Raw genomic sequence first — 21,843 nt, forward strand, 5'->3', positions numbered from 1 at the left:
TTTACCAGGACATGAAAATCTGGGAGATGGTGGGTCTGTGGCACTATCCAATACCTGGGTTTTTTTTGCTTGCACAATTTTGTCTTGGAATTTTGGTGGCATTGGGTAATCTTGTGAACAATTCTGTTTTCCTCTGCTTGTCTGATGAGGGAGGACAAACTTTAAATGACTATACCTCGGTCAAAGGTATTCAATTACAATCTTGTCGTATTTGTTTCCTGGAAAACTCATATCCCTCTTTAGATTTACTCTTTTATGTACAGTTACTTTCCCTTTTATTTGTGGTTGTATATGGCCATATACTGAAGAAAAAGCACCCGCACCCAAACTGCCCAACTCTAACTAAATATTATTAAAATAAGAAAAAACACCCAGCTTCTACTAAAATTTCTAAAAATACAGGAATTACTACAATGAACCAATATAGTTGATCACAATCTTTGTTGTTATGAGATGCTGTGATTCTTATAATATTTGGGATTGATTTCCACCAATGTGTGTATATACGATAACTGCATGTCTATCCATTTTGTTTTTTCTTGATAAATTAACTCCTCTAAAAATCATTTTGGAGAGTCAGAGTATTGTGGATTATGATATTTAAAGGAAGAGTTGTCAGTTTTCTAAGGCAGCAAAAGAATATGTTTTCTCGCAGGGGTTCAAATTTTTTTCGTTATGAATTCTTCTTACCATTTTTAGCAATACTTTAACCCAACGAGGCTGGTTACATTTAGGTCTTTACAGTGTGTATATAGTCTGGACGGGGTAGTCATTTTGGCTTGAAAAGCTTTGTCCTGGGATTTTTATGGCCTGGGTATCTATTCTTAGCATCTCTTAATTACTTTGTCATTTGAAAACATTTCAGGATACTATAAAGCATCTAATCACTAACCCCTGAATTACTTTGTCGTGTTGGTACCAAAATCTGGCTGTGCACCTGCCACGGCTAAGTTCAAACCTGACTGGTGCAGCTTCCTGGCACGCACATGCACACATGCATATCAAGTTGTTAACCCTTAAAATTGTCGGCAGAACACGCACATGCACACACAGAGTAACCTAACATCAAGTTGTTGTGGCTAGTGAAACTCTTAATATCATTTTTTATTTATTTATGATTAACTTCATCCATAGAAATTTGTGTATTTGCCTATTCTGTGCTCGCATATTATACACTTGTACATAGTTTATTAATTTATAATATGATTTTTCCGTTGCTATTTTGAAGCTTTCCGTATGTTATTTTGTGGTCACTCTTAATTGACCATCTTAATTCTGCGACTTCTTGATCCTTATTCTTCAAAGGAAAATTGGCTAACTAATTTAGATGTACTTTTATTCTCTGTTTTGTCATCTTAACCTTTCTTATCCACAGTAGAGGGAGAGACCAAGGTATTGATTGTTGCAACAATAGCATGGGGAATGCGCAAATGCTCGCGGGCTATAATGTTGGCATTGATCTTTCTCATTGCTATAAAACCTGGTTTCATCCATGCTGTATATAGTATGTTTCATCAAACACTTCCGTGTTCATTTACATTAAATCCTTTTTACTGATTTGTGGAATATAATCCTTTACCTTGATTTTTTAAACCCATAAGTTAAACTATATTTTATCAGAAGACAGTATCATACGTATATTGATCAGCTTCTCTATGTTTTTTCTTCAGTGATTTTCTTCTTGATTTATCTTTTGAGCCACAGTATCAGCAGAAAGTTAAGACAGGGTTTGATTCTTCTCTGTGAGATTCATTTTGCACTATTGTATATTCTTCAAATTAATTTGGTTTCTTCTGCACTGGAGAAGAAAGGCTCTGTAAGCATGGAAATTGTAATGCAATTAGGTATGAGATGGATTTAGCTGGTTTATACTTCTTAACTTATAGCGATGCCATATCAATATGTCTTCCCCTCTGTTAGATAATAAAGTAATGGAAGATTCACCATATGTTTTGTGAATCCTTTCAGGCTTTCTTGAAGAAGATAGTGCCTGGGATTTCTTGGAAGTAGCATTGCTTGCTTGCTTTTGCACAATTCATAACCATGGTTTTGAGATGTTATTTTCATTTTCTGCTATCATACAGCATGCCCCTAGCCCTCCTATTGGATTTAGCATCTTGAAGGCCGGGCTTAACAAATCTGTTCTATTGTCTGTATATTCTTCCTCGTCTGTGAGAAACAGTGCTGAAAGTTTCTCTTATGGTACATATCTAAATCATTTATGGTGCTTTGTAAAATTTCATTTTATTTACTAGACATAGTGTATCATAGATACGTACATTGATATAAATATAGGATCAGTTCAAACTTTTTGATATACTAATTATCTTTAATCTGTACCTGGAGATGAGTAGTAGGAAGTTGTCAAGCAGATGAACTTTGTTACATCAATTACTCAAAAGCAAGGTGGGGGTGGGGCATATAAATTTAGATATTATCCCTTCTAAGCCAATTGCCTGTTGATGGCATTATGGTTGAGTAATTCCAACAATTATTCTAGGACCAACATACTGTTACACAGGCTCTGCTTGGATCATGAAAAGATTGTAATCAAGCAAGTCTGCTTGGGGAACTTCAAGTACAGACTTGCATAACTAACTATTTGTAGAAACACATGTCTAGTTAAACTAAGTCTTTGCACTGCCACAATTTTGAAGCTGCCATCTTGTCTTGTTGATTGTGAAATATGTTTTATCCTCATTTCATTTTTACAGAAAGAAGAATTGCATCATACCTCAGTGCAATTGGGCAGAAGTTCCTATCTATATACCGATCATGTGGCACCTACATTGCTTTCTTGACTATTCTTTTTACAGTATACATGGTGAAGCCTAATTACACATCATTCGGTTACATATTCCTTCTCCTTCTGTGGATTATTGGAAGACAACTTGTTGAGAGAACAAAAAGACAGCTTTGGCTTCCATTGAAAGTATATGCAGTTTCAGTGTTTATCTTCATATACAGCTTGAGCAGCTTCTCAAGCCTCGAGATGTATTTGTCCAGAATGATAGATCTCTATTTTTATCTGGGATATGACTCAAAAGCATCTTCTTTTGACAATGTTTGGGAGTCTCTAGCAGTCTTAATTGTTATGCAACTTTATAGCTATGAGAGGAGGCAGAGCAAGCAGAACAGACAGGTTTACTTGGATCAGTTGGAACCAGGGCCACTTGGGTTTATCAAGCGATTGCTTATCTGGCACAGCCAGAAGATCTTGTTTATTGCTTTGTTTTATGCATCTTTATCCCCAATCAGTACATTTGGGCTCTTGTATCTTCTTGGCTTGGTTTTCTGCTCCACATTACCAAAAATTTCTAGTATCCCATCCAAATCTTTCTTAGTATACACAGGTTTTTTGGTGACAGCCGAGTATCTTTTCCAGATGTGGGGTGAGCAAGCTAAAATGTTTCCTGGACAAAAGTACTCTAATTTATCGGTCATCTTGGGCTTCCGTGTATACAGCCCAGGATTTTGGGGTCTAGAATCAGGATTAAGGGGGAAAGTGCTGGTTATCGTGGCTTGTACTCTTCAATACAATGTCTTCCGTTGGCTGGAAAGGATGCCAAATATAGTTCTAAACAATGAACAGTGGGAAGAACCTTGTCCTTTGTTTGTTTCCACAGAAGATGCATTTGATGATGTTACTATATGCAATGAGGAAAGTAAACCGTCGTGTAATCATCACCCGCCAGCTGCATTACAAGAAGGGGCATCTAGCAAGTCGCCGGAAATTGTGACCTCTGGTTTGCCTCGAGCACATGATATTCCATCTGCTAATACTGGAGGTTCTGACAGTAACAGCAAAAAGTATTCATTCGGGTTTATCTGGGGAAGCAACAAGGAGAGCCACAAGTGGGACAAGATGCGAATTGTTTCTTTGAGAAAGGAGCGGTTTGAAACACAGAAAACTGTCTTAAAAATATATATGAAATTTTGGATGGAGAATATATTTAATCTGTTGGGTCTGGAGATAAACATGATCACTTTACTACTGGCAAGCTTTGCCTTGTTAAATGCACTATCCATGCTATATATTGCACTGCTTGCTGCTTGTATTCTTCTGAATCGGCAAGTTATCCGCAAAATCTGGCCCATCTTTGTCTTTTTGTTTGCTTCCATTCTCATCCTGGAATATTTTGTCATCTGGAAGGATATGTCACCTTTGAATTCCCATGCTACAAGTGAGATTCATTGCCATGACTGCTGGAAAACTTCAACTCTGCATTTCCATTATTGTGAGAAATGTTGGCTTGGTAGGACCCTCTTGTCCTTCTCAATTGCAATTCTGAAAGAATTCCATGTTCATGCCAATATTTGTGGCTCTAATGTTTCAAGTTTATATGGAATTTGACAGCTTTATTTTAGCCTAAATGTTTGGTTTATTGGCTCTTTAATTTTGTTCAGATTCCTGAATTATCTGTAGTCTTTTTGTTTTCCTCTTTGGAACATCTCACTATATGAATCAAATGGAACTTACTGATATCTCATCAGTTTTAAAAAAATTCAGGGCTTTTCCACCAGTGTATTTAATATGCTTGTACTATTAAATATACTTCTGTGCATTGAAGCCTTCATTGTCCTGATCATTTCACTACCTTCTCTGATGTAGGACTTGTTGTTGATGATCCCCGAATGCTGATCAGCTACTTTGTGGTATTCATGCTGGCTTGTTTCAAACTTCGTGCTGATCGCCTGTCCAGCTTTTCAGGGTCGTCAACATACCGTCAGATTATGTCTCAACGTAAGAACACATTTGTTTGGAGAGATCTATCGTTTGAAACTAAAAGCATGTGGACCTTTCTTGATTATTTAAGGCTTTACTGCTATTGCCACCTGTTAGATCTTGTGCTAATATTAATTTTGATTACTGGAACACTGGAGTATGATATTCTGCATCTTGGTTATCTTGCCTTTGCTCTGGTATTCTTTCGCATGAGACTTGAAATACTGAAGAAGAAGAACAAAATATTCAAGTTCTTGCGTGTTTACAATTTTGTTGTTATTATACTTTCTCTTGCTTATCAGTCTCCTTTTGTTGGGGGGCCAAGTGCTGGAAAGTGTGACACAGCAAATACCATCTATGAGATGATTGGTTTTTATAAATATGATTATGGTTTTCGGATTACTGCAAGATCTGCAATTGTAGAGATTATCATTTTTGTGCTGGTATCACTTCAGTCATACATGTTTTCCTCTCAAGAGTTTGATTATGTGTGTCGCTACCTGGAAGCAGAGCAAATTGGCGCAATTGTGCGTGAGCAAGAGAAAAAGGCTGCATGGAAAACTGAACAATTACAACAAATTCGTGAAAGTGAGGAGAAAAAACGACAGCGTAATATGCAGGTGGAGAAGATGAAATCTGAAATGCTAAACCTGCAAATACAGCTCCAGAGCATTAACACATCCACTAATTGCATTGATGGAGTTTCTCACAGCAGTGAGGGTTTAAGAAGGAGAAGGAGTGCTTCTCTTGTATCAAATAATGACATTGGAATCCCTGATAAAGAAGACCAGGTTTTGGGGAGACTAGATTATGCAATAAGACAGGATGCTGTTTTCCCAACTGAATCACATGAATCATCTGCTTGCATGGATGTAGAAACTCCATTAACAGAGGAGTACATAAAGCAATCAGTCGATTCTCCTCTATGTGAAATTACTGAAATAGACATTGATACTCCTTCTAGTGATTCGGGAAAAAAGGGAAAAGTTAAAGGGCAAGCAAAAGAAAACCCATTGAAATCTGCTGTACAATTATTAGGTGATGGTGTTTCCCAGGTGCAGTCCATTGGAAATCAGGCAGTTAATAACTTAGTGAGCTTTCTGAACATTTCACAAGAAGATTCTGATTCCAATGAACACACAAACACAGTGGATCAGATATATGACGAGATGGAAAGTCAGAAATCTCGGCATATATATTTGGATCGAGCTTCATCTTTGCAGTCTGATAGAAGTTCTGATGCTGCAAGTCTGCAGTTAGGAAGGATCTTTCGTTATATATGGTACCAGATGCGTTCCAACAATGATGTAGTATGTTACTTTTGCTTTGTTCTTGTGTTCTTATGGAACTTCAGTTTGCTATCAATGGTGTATCTTGGCACTCTTTATTTGTATGCTTTATGGGTGAATACAGGCCCAAGTTACATCTTCTGGGTTATTATGTTGATCTATACAGAACTTTACATTTTATTTCAGTATTTGTATCAAATCATCATCCAGCACTGTGGGTTGAGTATTGATCCTGGCCTGTTGAGAGAATTAGGTTTTCCAACACACAAGGTCACATCTTCATTTGTTGTCAGTACATTGCCTCTTTTTCTTGTCTATTTATTTACCCTCATTCAAAGTTCCATAACACCCAAGGATGGCGAATGGATGTCTTCTACCGACTTCAAATTTAAGAGGAATGATCTCCACACAAAAGATAATCCAACTCGTTATAGCTGGCGAGAGAAAGCATGGGATCTGCTAACTCAGATGACTAACATGGTAAAACTGGTAGTGAGAAGCTTTTTTAGGTACTGGAAATCACTCACACAGGGAGCAGAATCATCCCCTTATTTTGTTCAGGTGTCTATGGATGTCAACTTCTGGCCAGAGGATGGGATTCAACCAGAGAGAATTGAATCTGGAATTAATAAGTTACTCAGAGTTATCCACAATGATAAGTGCAAGGAAAAGAACCCAAATATTTGCCCTTTTGCTAGTAGGGTTAACATTCAAAGCATTGAAAGAAGTAAAGAGAATTCCAGTGTTGCCTTGGTGGTTTTCGAGGTTGTGTATGCCTCACCTGTAACTGATTGTTCTTTAGCAGAATGGAATAAATCTTTAACTCCAGCAGCTGATGTTGCCAAGGAAATTCTCAAGGCTCAGCGTGCAGGTTTTGTAGAAGAAGTGGGTTTCCCTTACCGTATTCTTTCTGTAATTGGTGGAGGCAAGAGAGAAATTGATCTGTATGCCTACATATTTTGTGCAGATTTGATTGTATTCTTTCTTGTTGCCATCTTCTACCAGTCTGTCATAAAAAACAAAAGTGAGTTCCTTGAAGTGTATCAGCTTGAAGACCAGTTTCCAAAAGAATATGTCTTTATGTTGATGGTACGTCTTTAATTTTCCCTTTTTTATTATCCTTTTGTTCTTTTGACCAAAGTTTAATTGAAAAGAAAGAATATTTTGGTCTTAATATTGTGCATGTTCCCCCTTAGGGATGCTCTCAGCTGTTACTGAAGAATTTAATGGGATGATATCTCATAGGCCCTCCTTAGTACAAAATAGGAGAGAAGACACTCCTCTGAAGGTTGACCCTTCAAAACAGTGTTTTACTTTTTTCACTAGATGTTTACAGATCCAAACAATATGAAGGCCACCCCCTCTAATGGTCACTAACTAATTTTTCCTTATTTTCTATGCTAAAAATACCACCCCCTCGAATTCATCCTTGTACTCAAGGTTGAAATTAGGCATCTGACAGTATTCTTATTACCAGTATAGTGCTCCATCCTCTTGCTCATTTTCAGCTGAAGTGCTTCTGTAGAATTTGTTGAGGTACTAATGCAAGCTGCTTGAGAAAGAGGATAGGGCCACCTTCCATTCACAATTATTATAGTCTTGGGCTAGGCCACCTTTGTTTTTAGATTTTTCTCTCAAAAATACCCCCCCTTTTCTAGAACACCTCCCCGTTGAATCTACAACGGCCTAATTTTTTCTTTCACTCTAGAACGTTATTAATACCAAGTGAGTAAAGGATTGATCCTTGCACCCCCATTGTTCCAATAAAAGTTGTAATTCAGCACAAGTTAGGTGGACATGTTCATTTCTCATGCTTCACGCCTAAAATGACTCTTGCACTACGGATCATGTTAGATATGTAATAATAAAATTCATGGCGGCTTAAGCTTTTGGCTTTTTCAGTTCATGACATTTCTTATGCTGGAAAATTATTTAGAACCTTTGAAATGGTTCAGTTTATTTTTATGGTTCTCTATGTTTTTCAATTAGTAACAAAAATTTAGATAGTTTTCCTTTATAATTTATTTCACTTCAAAAGAGAATGACTAGTTTTAACTGGCATATTTGGTTCACTCTTGGATTAATGTAATGTTGGAATTACTGGACAATTTATTCCATTTTACATTTGTGTCAAGTCATATAGACTGCTAACAGAATTTATTTCTTCTACTCAGGCTATCTTCTTCTTGATTGTACTTGATCGTATAATATACCTCTGCTCATTTGCCACGGGGAAAGTGATATTCTATATTTTCAACCTCATTCTCTTCACGTATTCAGTTACAGAGTATGATTGGCAATTGGATCCATCTCGACAGCGTGCAGCTCAGTTTGCTCTCCGTGCCATATTTCTTGCGAAAGCAGTTTCCCTAGGATTGCAGGCTGTACAAATCCGATATGGCATTCCTAACAAGAGCACATTGTATCTACAATTTTTGACCAGTGAAGTTTCACGAATCAACTACTTAGGATATAGACTTTATCGTGCTCTGCCATTCCTTTATGAATTACGATGCGTACTTGATTGGTCGTGCACAACTACATCCCTCACCATGTATGACTGGCTAAAGGTATAAATGTAAATAGTATTGCTTAAACCACTATTAATTAAAAAAAGTATAATTTCCATCATTTGACACTTTTTTTGAAACAACTCTGATAAATGGCCATATTAATTGATACATGATAGCTTAGTTGCACTTTTAGTTCCCCTATTATATCAGACTCACGAAAATAGTCTCCCCTTTAAAATCAAACTCTTTAGTCCCTCCATTGTCATATTTGTTGTAATTTTGGTCCCAACCTTGGTTTTTAGCCTCGAAAATGAATTTAGCCCCAAAAGTGGTGATTTCCTGCCCCAGTTTTGAAACTCAAGATAAAATATCTTTTTTGAGCTCAAAACTGAGATGAGACCAATTTTGCAACAAATATGATAATTGAGGGACCAAAATGATATTTTATAAGGGGCGACTATTTTCCCGAGTCTGATAAATTAGGTGCACCAAAAGTGCAATTAAGCTATAAGTGATTGACAGAATCAAAATTCACCTCTGGAATATATTGCTTTTAAAGGAAGTTAAGTGTAACAACCCAGAAATACTTTCTTATACTGAATTTTCATGTTCGCTTGCAATTCATAATGATTTTAATAGGGAAATCATAGAAAAGTTGTTTTAATGTGTTCTATGTTCCTGGTAATTAATGTCTTTAGCTTGTTCCTTTTGGTGGTTTTTTTCAGCTGGATTTTGTGATTGTGTTTGTCTCCGGTATGTCTTTGTACCTTTAATTTTGAAATGATGGTTGATTGCCACTTTGCTGTGACCTTTCTGCCCTTGAATAATTTTACACGGCCTTCTCTTAGTAAATTTTCTGCCAACAATAGCTAACAGGAAAAGATAAATTTTGATTGTAGTAAATCAATGTAAAATTTCTTATACAATTACAAATTTATTGAAGTTCTGTAGGCTTTGTTTGGAACTCTTGGAGTTTGGAGGAAAAGGGAAATGAGGAATTTGAAAAAAGGAAAGGATGAAGTAGAAAAAATTGAGAGATTTGGAAGGATAGGATTTTGGGGGGTATGGAAGAATTAGATAAATTCTTCAAATATAATTTGTTATAATATTTTAAAAATTAAAAATATATTAATGATAAACATTTCATTCATTATTCTATACAAAAACACCTCTGAAATTCTTCCATATGTGCCGGCAAGGCGGCAACATATCATTAGATATGACTTTAGGACTTCTTTTTGTTTTTTCTGCTGTTGAATGTCTTGTAGGAAACTTTAGTAGGCATCATAAAGATTTTATTTTTGGTGTAAGTAGCGCATTTCAGATCACAGTTTATTCAATAAGCGCGAGCGCCTATGAAAATTCATTTGGAAAAGCTTGCTTTTTATGTTGTGCTGTTTTTTTTCCTCTTACTTTTGAATTCTTCTTAGTTAGGAACTAACACATGCATATTTTCCCCCAATTTTGATAGCTTGAGGACATAAACGCAAGTTTGTACCTTGTCAAATGTGATTCAGTCTTGAATAGAGCTACACACAAACAGGGGGAGAAGCAAACGAAAATGACCAAATGCTGCAACGGCATTTGCCTGTTTTTTGTACTGATATGTGTTATATGGGCTCCAATGCTGGTAAGAAAATGAAGATAGTTTTATTTATCTTGGATCCAGATATTTATCGATAGAGATATGACATGCTTAAAAAGCCCTTTGTATTAATGTTCAGCTGTGCTTCTTGTGTTACCTTCTTTTATTAGAACTTCTAAATGAAAGATCGAAAAAAGTGTCAGAGATATGTAACCATTTTTTTGTTGAAGAATATGATGATTTTAATGAAAACTGTTATTGAATGGTTTTATTAATCTTAAGTCTTACTAGTTTTCCCATCACCACAATAGCATATAATAAATGTTCTGAAGTATATTTTTTCCCTTTCAGATGTATAGCAGTGGTAACCCCACAAACATTGCAAACCCCATTAAAGAAGCTAGCTTTCAAGTTGATATCAAGACAGTCAGTGGAAGGTTGAATTTGTACCAAACTACTCTGTGTGAAAGAATCCAGTGGGATTCACTCAATTCGGAAGTCAATCCTGATCCCAATGGCTATTTAAATGCATATAATAAGAATGATATCCAGTTGGTATGCTGTCAAGCTGATGCTAGTACATTATGGCTTGTTCCACTTGTTGTTCAGGCTAGATTGATTCAGTCCCTCGAATGGTATACCGACATGGAAATTTTTTTCACCTGGGTACTTTCAAGGGACAGGCCAAAAGGGAAAGAAGTTGTGAAATATGAAAAGACCATTGATCCACAATATCTCCCATTACAGTCTGATGTTCAAAAAGTTCTTAACGGCTCTATGAACAGCTTTAGGCTTTATAATGTTTATCCAAGATACTTCCGTGTCACTGGTTCAGGCGACGTTAGACCCTTGGAGGAGGTAATAGATGGTGTTCCTTTCTCATGTTATATCTATATATGCTCTGGCTTAGATTGTTCCTAAATTGTTATTGAAAATCTTGAATTCAATTTTTCAGGATGGTGCTGTTAATGCTGATCTTGTTTTAAATCGTGAGCAGTTTGAGTGGTGGGCCTTTAAAGATGTTAATCCACCAAATATAAGTAGATTTTGTGGTGGTTTGACAGGACCTATGGCAATCATAGTATCTGAGGAAACACCACCACGTAAGTTGGCCATGTAATTTTTTCTCCAAAATTAACTTTCATGTCATTGTATTGCCTAGAAATACTTTGGTTAGTGCTTCTGATATTGTCATATTGCTTCAGAGGGTATTCTTGGTGACACACTCAGCAAGTTCAGCATATGGGGGCTTTACATAACCTTTGTTCTAGCTGTTGGACGCTTCATCAGACTCCAGTGTTCTGACTTAAGGATGAGAATTCCCTTCGAGAACCTACCTTCCTGTGATAGGTACTATAGGTTTCTTTACTGAAGAAAGCCATGCAAATGAGTAAATGATAAACAATTTTTTCTTTTGAGAATTTCAAGCCAGTTAATTAGTTGATACTCATACTTTCAAACACGAAGCATGTCATTGGACTGTGAAGCTGTTGGTAAACCTCTTTAAGATGCATCCTGTTGTAACTTACATTACTTGTTGCATGCTTCTCTTGTAGGTTAATAGCCATTTGCGAGGATATATATAATGCAAGAGCTGAGGGTGAGCTTGGAGTTGAAGAGGTACTTTACTGGACACTGGTGAAGATATATCGGTCCCCACACATGCTGCTTGAGTACACCAATCCTGATTAAAACGTAATGGGTTGAGCACCTTCTTATGGTCATAAATGTTAACTGGGCTTAATGCTAACATATGGTTTGAGTGCCATGCAAATAGAACGAGGTCAGACGGGGGCAGTACTATGCAGGTGGAATACCGCATAAGAAGTTTATACTTTGCAACGAGTTTGGTGTGGTATTCAGTATGGATTATGAATCATTTCTCTGGCAAGGGTGGCATCGTGAGACATGATTATGTAAATTATACATGCATGATAGAAAGTTTGTAGTAACTATTTTAGGGGAAATCATGTATACAATGTAAAATGTAATCAATATTCAATCCCAGAGTTATAGTGAAGCAATTGAGCAAATTTGTATAGTTAACCAGGAACAGCAATTTTCTCCTACCATTTTTCTCATCTTTCAATCGCCAGCTAGATTAATTCAACCTCAAATTATTAGTGTTAGCATGACTGGCTAGATTTGTAATTCAATGGGAAACCTTCACTATAGAATATGTAGCCTGGTGCTTCTCCTATCACCTAAATACATAGGGAATATAATAATAATTAATTGTGTTGATTTCAATTTTTAAGATAATAATTAATTGTGTTGATTTCAATGATAAAATGAATATTATTTACTAAAATAATCTTATTAATAATAGGTGGCGGATTAGTTACATGATTTAAAATATAATAAATAAGGGTAAGTAAGTAGAAATAAATACTTCCTCCGTCTCACAATAGGTGTCATCTTTCTAATTTTTATTTGTCTCAAATTTCTTGTCCGATATTTATTATTTATTTCAACTAACTTGCCCTTATTTATTGTATTTTAATTCATATAACTACTCCACTATCTATTATTAATATATTTTAGTAAATGATATTCGTTTTATCATTAAAATTCACATAATTAATTATTTTCTTAAAAAGTGTGAAAATTGCAAAGAAAATACCTATTGTGAGACGGAGGGAGTAATAAATTATACATTGGTATTCTAAAAGGACAAATAATTTAAGACAAATAAAAATATAAAAGAGAATACTTATTGTGAGACATGAGACAGAGAGTAGTAAATATGAACTTAATATAGCTTATAGAAAATAAATTTGTCTCGGGCACATAGCAAATAAATTGATTACTCAAGATTAATGTTGAGTAAAATTAACAGTTGAATGGTCAAATTGAGGTTGCAAAACGTGTTAGATTTAACTAATCAAAGTTAATTTATTTACCGTGTTTGTATTTTTAATACTTATCGCAACATAACTATAAATTATATTTTGAAAAAGAAGTACAACTTGTATTTTATATTTTATAAACACAGAAGAATATTCTCATATTCATCACTAAATTACTAGCAATATCATTTTGAAGAAAAAGACTGGTCTGAGGCAAATCGATAGGGGTTCATAGCAGAATAGTAAATATTGTTTTGGGTGTTCTGATTACTCAACACAGACAGGGCGGTGAATATCTGTTTAGGTTACAAAAGACTGCAAGAACAAACATATGTTTCAATGCTACAGGATTGATGTTCCCCCTAACAATTTCTACATATATAATATACTACAAAACAAACCAACCATAATTAGCATCAACAACAGCATGCAGCAAATTTGTGATGATATTTCTCAGACATCATCTTAAGTTATCTTAGCTTTTTTGCTAGCAGAATCCTTCTGCTCAATAAATTCTGGGATAGTGTCCTGCATTATCTTCGGGGATGAAAAATCGAAATCCGAAGCAGATACACCAGTTAATTCTGGATGGTCTTTTAGATATGCTGCTATCTCATTGCGGGTTCTCAGTTTTTTACCTGTTGGTGTGATGTAGTAAGAGTCCAATTTAGAGTAATCTTTCCTGAGCACCAAAGTTCTCTTGAAACCTTGTGGAGTCTTTGGAAGGTTAGGCTTGTCAATGACCCATGTTCGAGTAGAATCATATTCAATATCAGCAGGATCATCACAGCTACAATTAGCCTTTCTGCTACAATCAAAAGGCTCTAGGATGATTTTATGTCGAATCTCTTCAAACTCCTCCTGCGTATCAATCACTCTCCATTTCATGCAACTTTTGCACTGTGCTGCATATATATCAACTGATCCTTGAGTTGACACTGCTCTCTGTCACAATAATTAACCAGCAATTTAGAAAGCAGCTGAAGTTCAGCTCTTATATTAAAACCAAAAAATAATTAATATTTCATACTATGACAGAAAATTCAAGTCTCACAATGAAAAGAGATAAAGTCTGAAAGCAACCTATAGAGAGAGTGACACTCTTCACTTTACAAACCGGTCAAGTATAAAAGGCTATTATTGTATCATAGTCTCTCCAACCGGCTACCCATCAAATCATCCACTCACCAAGCCTAATAGTGCTCCGGGTGAGACAGTGGAGCAGAAAATACTCAAGTTAAGGATGAGTTAAGTCCAATACTACAACCCTATTAGAGACCTTGCAATCTATGAAAATTTGCAATTCAATGTTGATTCTATAAGCTTGCATTTTTTCTTGTTGTGTGGATCTACTAGCTTCCTTTATTATATAGTAAACTGACACTAAAACCACTCATACTTAACAGCAATAAAACAATTTAAACACAAATGAAGGTTGATTGAAAGAGCAAATTCTACTCTATCACAGTTTAACAAAATAATTATTAATTACTAAGTAATTTACTAGATAATCATAGAATCCACTAGATTAACAAAAATTAATCGTTATAGTTTACCGCCGGGTTTGATCACTTGATCCAACAGAATATGATAGACTCCCACAACATAAGGAATCAAATTCAAAAACCCCATGTAACTGAGGGATCTAAACCCCTCGGATTCAACAAACACAGAGATAAATTAACAAGCAATCATAATACATAGCACCTACACCTCAGGAAAAAAAAAGTGTATCTGTGTCCGATGTGATTAAGTTTAATTTATTCATTTTTTTTTCAAATTATACTCATTTTTTTAAATTATTACTAGTGTCAGTATCGGTGTAGTGTTTCTGGTGTCCGTGGTTCACATACAAAAACCAATAAACAAATCAGTGACCGGAAAACATGCATTTACAAATCCATAAAGACTTGAAAAGAAATAATGAAGAAATATAATTCAAAAGTAATGGATGAAAAAAAAACCTTAAAAAAAAAAAAAGAGGAATCGGGTTCTAGAGAGAGTTCAAAATCGTAGTTAGTAGTAGTACCTTGTTAGAAGAGGTTGGAGTTTTTGAGGTATCTGGAGTGCCTGACATTGATTCAGCTATGAAATCGAATTGAACTTACAGATAGAGCCCTCGGAGAAGAAGAATTCGATCTTCTGTGAAAGAGTGTTTAGGGTTTGGAGAAGAGAAATGGCAGCAACGTTTCTCTTCTTTCTGGGTAGGTGGCGTTGAACAGAAGAGAGAGAAATGGGTGTTTTTTTTAGTGAATCGGTTTTTTTAATGTTTTTATAAAGAGTACGATAAATTAAATTGGGTCTTGTGCCCTTTCAATTTTCAGGCATTAAATAGGCCGATTACAGAATTTTAACCATTGTTCTCAAAGTACTGGTTAGTATTTTCCACTAAAATTTGATGATTTTTCACTTCACCCCATATACTATCTTTAACGCAATATTGAATAGACAAAAATGCCCACCAGATTTCATAGTTTCACTATGTTTTAGTGTTTCTATTAATTAGGCAAATTTCAAATTTAAGTTACAAATTAATTGAGAAAATTTTAAATTAATTATCAATTAATTGTGAAAATCTTAGGTTCATGCAATCTTTCCCTAGATATATCTACAGAACATTTAGATTTTTTCAATTAATTGGAAAATCTCAAATTTCAATATATTTTAAAGCTTTCGTAGATGTATCATAAAAAAAAAACTAAATTTTTTGATTAAATAGAGTGCTTTCGGAAATTCATCTATAGAAGCTGGAGACAAAAATGGAATTTCGGGCGGTGCGTAAGAGATCTATGGGATACATTGAAAAATTATTTTAAGATTTTATAAAAGTTAGACTAAATTATATTTTTCTATTAACAAAATCGTTCATTCTATTCATTCTATTTTAAATTTAAATAGTTTTTGTGTCTTTAATTATAATTCAAACAGTTTAATATTTATCACATTTTTTTAAAAAAAATTTATGATATTTTTGTTTTTTAACTTATATTTCTATCTATAAAGTTTAATAATATATTTATATACGGTAATTTATCATGTTTCATAATTAATTTATTATTTAAAAAATTAAAATATCGTTAATTTTAAATTAAAAAATATGAGAGAAAACAAAACTGTTTAAATTAAAAATAAAAGAATCAATAATGTAAAATAAATAACATAGGAAAACAAAAATTTAAACTTAAAAATTAAATTGAGAACTTTAGTTATTATTAGAATTGAGAACTTTTAATAATAACCGTATGATTTAAAATCAATGCTCAGATTTGCTCTAATGTGATATGCATTTAAACCAGAATCTATCTATTAATTACAGTATCTTAAAATTTAAGTAAAATCTGAATCATTGATTTAAATCTTACGATTATTATTAAAAGTTCTCGGTTCTCATAATAACTAAAGTTTTCATTTAATACATTCTCATATATATATATATATATATATATATATATATATATATATATATATATATATATATATATATATATATATATATATATATATATATATATATATATATATATATAATTAATGAAGTTGTGGATATATCAATTATTTTACTTTGTAAGACTCAAAATTTATATTTTAAATCTAATTTCTGTTAATTTTACTCAAAATATATGTTAAACAGTACACACGTTAGACATATATTTTAAGTTAAAGGATCATTCACTATGTAGCAAAAATAACTTAAAGGATCACCTTATTATAATAAAATAATTTAAAGAGTTTCTGATATATTTTTATCCAAATATTTTATTAAGTAGTGTTGACTTTAATTGTAATTTTGAAATAAGTTATTTTGTTAAATAAACAATTATAAATAAATAATTTTATTAAATGTCAATTTAAAAGTTTTTTTTTGGTTATTGTTGTTTATTTATAGGCTAGATTTGTTGTATTTAGAAGTTAATTCGTTTTTTTTCTTTTTAGTTTTGTTTCGGGGTACTTCTTGTATCTTCCTTTGAATATTTTGTTTTGGTTTTTTAAAGTGAATCTCGTTTACATTGTAGGAGGTGTCTTATATTTAACAAAAAAAAAATCAATTTTAAGAGTACTTTTTTGACAAAAAATATGGTTGATATGAAAATACCTTTTTTTTTTTAATTTCTCAATGTATCTCATGATTCTCTCAGCTATTTGGAGAATTTTCGTTTATGCCCCCTACTTCCGTAGATGTGCATCCGGAAGCAATATTTTTTTCAAAAAATTTGGTTTTTTCTGTAGATGCATCTACGAATGCGTAAAAAACCATAGTAAACAGTGGGAAAATACAATGGATTTAAGTTCAACAATTCTTCCGTAGGTACATCTACGAAAAGTGTTCAAAAAGAGTATTTCGTAGTTATACATACGGAAGAATTGCTGATATATTTTAAAAACTTTTTATAGAATCGAGTTCGTGGTGAAATTTCGCTTCTAATGGTGTATTCATTTGCTTGAAACAGTTAAGAATCATGATTTTTCCATAGTATATCATAGTAGTGTAATGTAAATGTAATGGTATATATAGTACACGAAAAAAAACATCTTATAAATCTTACAGAAAGTGTCAAACATAATAAAAATAAAATTACATCAGTATAATAAAAATACAAACATCAAAAGTGTCTCAAACTGAGACAGATGAGACTAGTGTTCTAATCCATATTCAAACAAAATAAGTCCCCAAAAAAGCCTAGCCAACATCAACAGTAAAACATAACTTCGTTGACGTTATCCAAGATAACTGAACTCTCCCGGAGCATAGTCTACCAACACATTACCATGTGTTGTATGATGAAAATAGATTCAGAGCAGAACAACTCCAAAGTTTTAGTTGTTTTAAATTACGTTTAGTGTAACACCCGTATAATTTAAATTTAAATTTAATTTAAATATTAAATTAATAATTATTATTATTATTATGGATTTTATGAAAATAATGGAAAAATGATGGTTGATGGCATTTGGGCCATGTGTGAGATTAGTAAGAAGAGGGGGTGTGGTGTAGTAAAGCTCTTACTAATTTAATATTATTTTTCATAAAATAATTAGAATTGGGAAAGAAAGAACAGAACGTGAAAAGAGAAAAGTTGGAACACGAAGAACGTAGAAGAGGAACAAAGAGGAAGAGACCAAAGAGCAAGAATTTGGCTAAGGTAAGGGGGGACTCTTCCAATTATCATCTCTTATCGTGATTATAGATGAATAGTGTATGAATAGTTGTGTTGTTGAGTCAATTCTGTTTGTATGTCAGAGTTAGGTTTTGGGGTTCTAAGAATTGGGTTAGATTTCGGGATTTGGATGTGTTGATTGATATATGATGATATATTAGTTTGTATGAATGAATCCTGTGAATGAAAACGTGAAATTGGACTGTTTTAGACTCAAAATCGTGGACTGGTATGGGTAGAAACGAGTGGGTTTTGGACTGTTACGAAATTGCAGGTTCTGGACATTTTTTCTGGTGTTTCGCGTATGGAACAGTGTCATACGCGTATGGGATGAAGTCATACATGTATGAGGGACACTCCCAAGGGGCTATACGCGTATGATACGCATGTGCCCTGTCCCAAATACCCTGTGCTGATGGTTTGCGTATAAAGAGCGTATGAGGATGCTCATACGCGTATGGAAATTTTGAAAGGGGAAAACTAGTCCTGGTGATACGCGTATGGCAAGGCTGATACGCGTATGGGTTGGTTTTTAGGCCATTTTGGATTCTGATGAAATGCGTATGATACGCGTACGGGGAAAGGTGATACGCGTATGGATGTGTATGGACCTTATGATACGCGTATGGTCGCTGCATGTGTAAATTTCTGTTTTGTGATTTTTTTCTGGAAAGTTCAATGATGTGTAACTTTCGATCTATAGACCTGTTTTTGTGTGCTGTATGAGACTGTGTAAACCTTGTGATGTGATTCTGTGGTTTACTGATGATTGATTGTATTGAATGATGTTAATGTATATATGAACATGCTTAGTAATGATGATGATGATGAAATGAGTATAGATGATGCTACTCATAGAGTGGAGATGATGAAAGTATGTTATATATATATATATATATATGTTTGCATGCATTCATAAGCATTGAAGAGGACTGAATCCTAGATGATGAGAGGATTCAGTGAATGGCAGAATTCCCATTGTGTGGAATTTGTGCTGGCAGGGCCGTATCTGGATGATGATAGATCGGTCGGTGGATGATTCCCATTGATGATGATTGGTACCACATGCATAGAGTCAGTTACATTCATTTGCATGGATTTGATAACATGACTATATGTATACTCTTATATTGTTGTGATGATATGTGTATGTATGTTGATGGACGATCTGGATATAGATGAGTTGGGTGCATAATATAACTGTTAATGTACTGTTATTTATAATGCAATAATATTTGTTAATTGAGAATGAGACTCACCCTTACACTATATTTTTCAGATTGAGGATAGCGGCTTCGACTCGGTGAGGATTAGCTCATGAGTCAATGTGTCGGTTAGCGTCGGGTCATGCTCTGATAGGTGTAACACTGGGGAACGCTGTTTTTAGTTTATGACATTAACTCTGTTTTGTTTAATTTATTTTGAGGATTGAAAGCATTAATGATGTGATGCCAGTCGATGATTATTCCGCTGTGTAAACATGAGTTATTTGATTTATGAGTTATGTTAAGACGTTTTCCTTCAGTGAATGCATGACTTGTGACCGATGTGGTTCATTTTTATTTATTAATTGTGACGCCCTTGTGCATGTTACTCTAATTTAATTTGATTAATCGCCGCGGGGTTTAGAAGGGTGTTACAATAGTGGTATCAAAGCATAGTCGGTCATTGTGACCAGAGTCTTAGCGTCAGTCTTTCTGTGTATGCGACTAATACGGGTTATTTGTCGATACTTTTGTTTCTGACTGGATTGTTTTTGATTAAGCAGAGCAATGGCTGGAAGAGGTGGAAGAAATGATGATGCTATTGCTGAAGCTCTGGGCATGATTGCTGGTGTGCTTGGAGGGGGAGCTGTAGGAGCAGGGATTGGTGCTGATAGGCAATTGGGGAATTTTCAGAGGAACAATCCTCCATTATTCAAGGGCACGCATGATCCTAAGGGTGCTCAGAAATGGCTCAAAGAGATCGAGAGGATTTTCAGAGTCATTGATTGTGCTGAGAACCTCAAGGTGAGGTATGGCACTCACATGTTATCTGAAGAGGCTGATGACTGGTGGTTAGCAACCAGAGCTGAACTGGATGCTGATGGTGTAGAAGTTACTTGGGCTATATTCAAGAGGGAATTTCTGAGGAGGTATTTTCCTGAGGATGTCAGGGGCAGAAAAGAGATTGAATTTCTGGAGCTGGTCCAAGGTAACATGACGGTACCAGAGTATGCTGCAAAGTTTGTGGAACTGGCAAAGTATTATGTACACTACAACAATGATGAAGCTAGTGAGTTCTCAAAATGTGTCAAGTTTGAGACTGGTCTTCGTGATGAGATCAAGTAGGGTATTAGGTACCAGAGGATTCAGAGGTTTGTTGACTTAGTGGATTGTAGCAGGATTTTTGAGGAGGATAATATCAAGCTGAAGTCATCTCACTCTCGCGAGTTAGTTAACAGAAAAGGGAAGAAGCCTATGGAGAGAGGTAAACCATATGGTAGAGGTAAGTCTGCCGATTGGAAGAAACCCAGTGGGGGAGATTCTAGTGCTCGTATCAGATGTTACAATTGTGGTGAGGTGGGACATCGTCGGAACGAGTGTAAGAATGATCAGAAGAAATGTTACAAGTGTGACCAGGTGGGTCATATTGCTGCTGATTGTAAGAGGAAGAGTGTGACTTGTTACAACTGTGGTGAAGAGGGTCACATTAGTCCGAATTGTACCAAGCCAAAGAAGAACCAATCGGGAGGAAAGGTTTTTGCTTTGACCGGGTCAGAGACTACTCCAGAAGACAGACTGATTAAAGGTACGTGTTTCATTCATGGCACACCTTTAGTTGCAATTATTGATACTGGAGCAACTCATTCTTTTATTTCTTTGGATTGTGCTATGAGGTTGAATCTTGAGATATCTGATATAAATGGAAGTATGGTTATTGACACTCCTGCGTCGGGTTCAGTAACTACTTCGTCTGCATGCTTGAATTGTCCGGTTGACATTTTTGGCAGAGAATTCGGGATGGACTTAGTGTGCCTTCCGTTGAAACAACTCAATGTAATCCTGGGAATGAACTGGTTGGAGTTCAACCGTGTTCATATCAACTATTTTGCGAAGACGGTAATTTTTCCCGAAGAGGTTAGTACTGATAATCTGGAAATGACAGCTAGACAAGTGAATGAGGCTATCGGGGATGGTGCAACAGTGTTTATGTTGTTCGCATTGATGAATGTGAAAGAAAAAGTGGCGAGTAGCGAATTACCTGTGGTGTGTGAATTTCCAGAAGTTTTTCCAGAAGATGTGAATGAATTACCACCGGAAAGAGAAGTGGAGTTTTCTATTGATTTAATTCCGAGAACTAGTCCAGTGTCGATGGCACCGTATCGTTTGTCGCCGTCTGAGTTGGCCGAACTGAAGAAGCAGTTAGAAGAATTGTTGGAGAAGAAATTCATTCGTCCTAGTGTTTCTCCGTGGGGTGCGCCTGTGTTACTAGTGAAGAAGAAAGAGGGTTCGATGAGGCTGTGTGTAGATTACAGACAATTGAACAAGGTTACTATCAAGAATCGGTATCCTTTGCCGAGGATTGATGATTTGATGGATCCGTTGGTTGGAGCGCGTGTGTTTAGCAAAATTGATCTGAGGTCTGGGTATCATCAGATACGTGTGAAAGATGACGATATTCAGAAGACTGCTTTTAGAACAAGGTATGGACATTATGAGTATTCTGTAATGCCGTTTGGAGTT

At 35.0% G+C, this 21,843-nt stretch overlaps 2 protein-coding genes across 5 annotated transcripts in view; one reads left to right on the forward strand and one right to left on the reverse strand.

Annotated features, from left to right (window-relative positions):
* Positions 1-12,194, forward strand: part of LOC131643889 (piezo-type mechanosensitive ion channel homolog) — a 31,998-nt gene extending 19,804 nt beyond the window's left edge. For 3 of the 4 annotated variants that reach the window (XM_058914239.1, XM_058914241.1, XM_058914242.1), the window contains 12 exons: positions 9-186; positions 1,376-1,504; positions 1,671-1,844; positions 1,969-2,202; positions 2,715-4,256; positions 4,613-7,104; positions 8,190-8,585; positions 10,000-10,158; positions 10,465-10,971; positions 11,069-11,216; positions 11,319-11,463; positions 11,670-12,194. In XM_058914239.1, coding sequence (XP_058770222.1) covers positions 9-186; positions 1,376-1,504; positions 1,671-1,844; positions 1,969-2,202; positions 2,715-4,256; positions 4,613-7,104; positions 8,190-8,585; positions 10,000-10,158; positions 10,465-10,971; positions 11,069-11,216; positions 11,319-11,463; positions 11,670-11,805 — 6,240 coding nt within the window. In that variant the 3' untranslated portion in view covers positions 11,806-12,194. The remainder of the gene's footprint in view (positions 1-8; positions 187-1,375; positions 1,505-1,670; positions 1,845-1,968; positions 2,203-2,714; positions 4,257-4,612; positions 7,105-8,189; positions 8,586-9,999; positions 10,159-10,464; positions 10,972-11,068; positions 11,217-11,318; positions 11,464-11,669) is intronic. The other variant, XM_058914240.1, reaches the window with a different exon arrangement.
* A 977-nt stretch (positions 12,195-13,171) lies between these two features.
* Positions 13,172-15,244, reverse strand: LOC131643890 (methyl-CpG-binding domain-containing protein 4). The gene is made up of 2 exons (XM_058914243.1): positions 14,992-15,244; positions 13,172-13,907 (listed from the first exon to the last, which is right to left on the reverse strand). Exons 1-2 carry the CDS (start codon positions 15,037-15,039, stop codon positions 13,428-13,430), a joined length of 528 nt encoding a protein of 175 aa, XP_058770226.1. The 5' UTR covers positions 15,040-15,244; the 3' UTR covers positions 13,172-13,427.
* Between the last annotated feature and the right edge of the window lie 6,599 nt (positions 15,245-21,843).

Source organism: Vicia villosa, linkage group LG1 (assembly GCF_029867415.1).
Source record: "Vicia villosa cultivar HV-30 ecotype Madison, WI linkage group LG1, Vvil1.0, whole genome shotgun sequence".
Classification (NCBI taxonomy): Eukaryota; Viridiplantae; Streptophyta; class Magnoliopsida; order Fabales; family Fabaceae; genus Vicia; species Vicia villosa.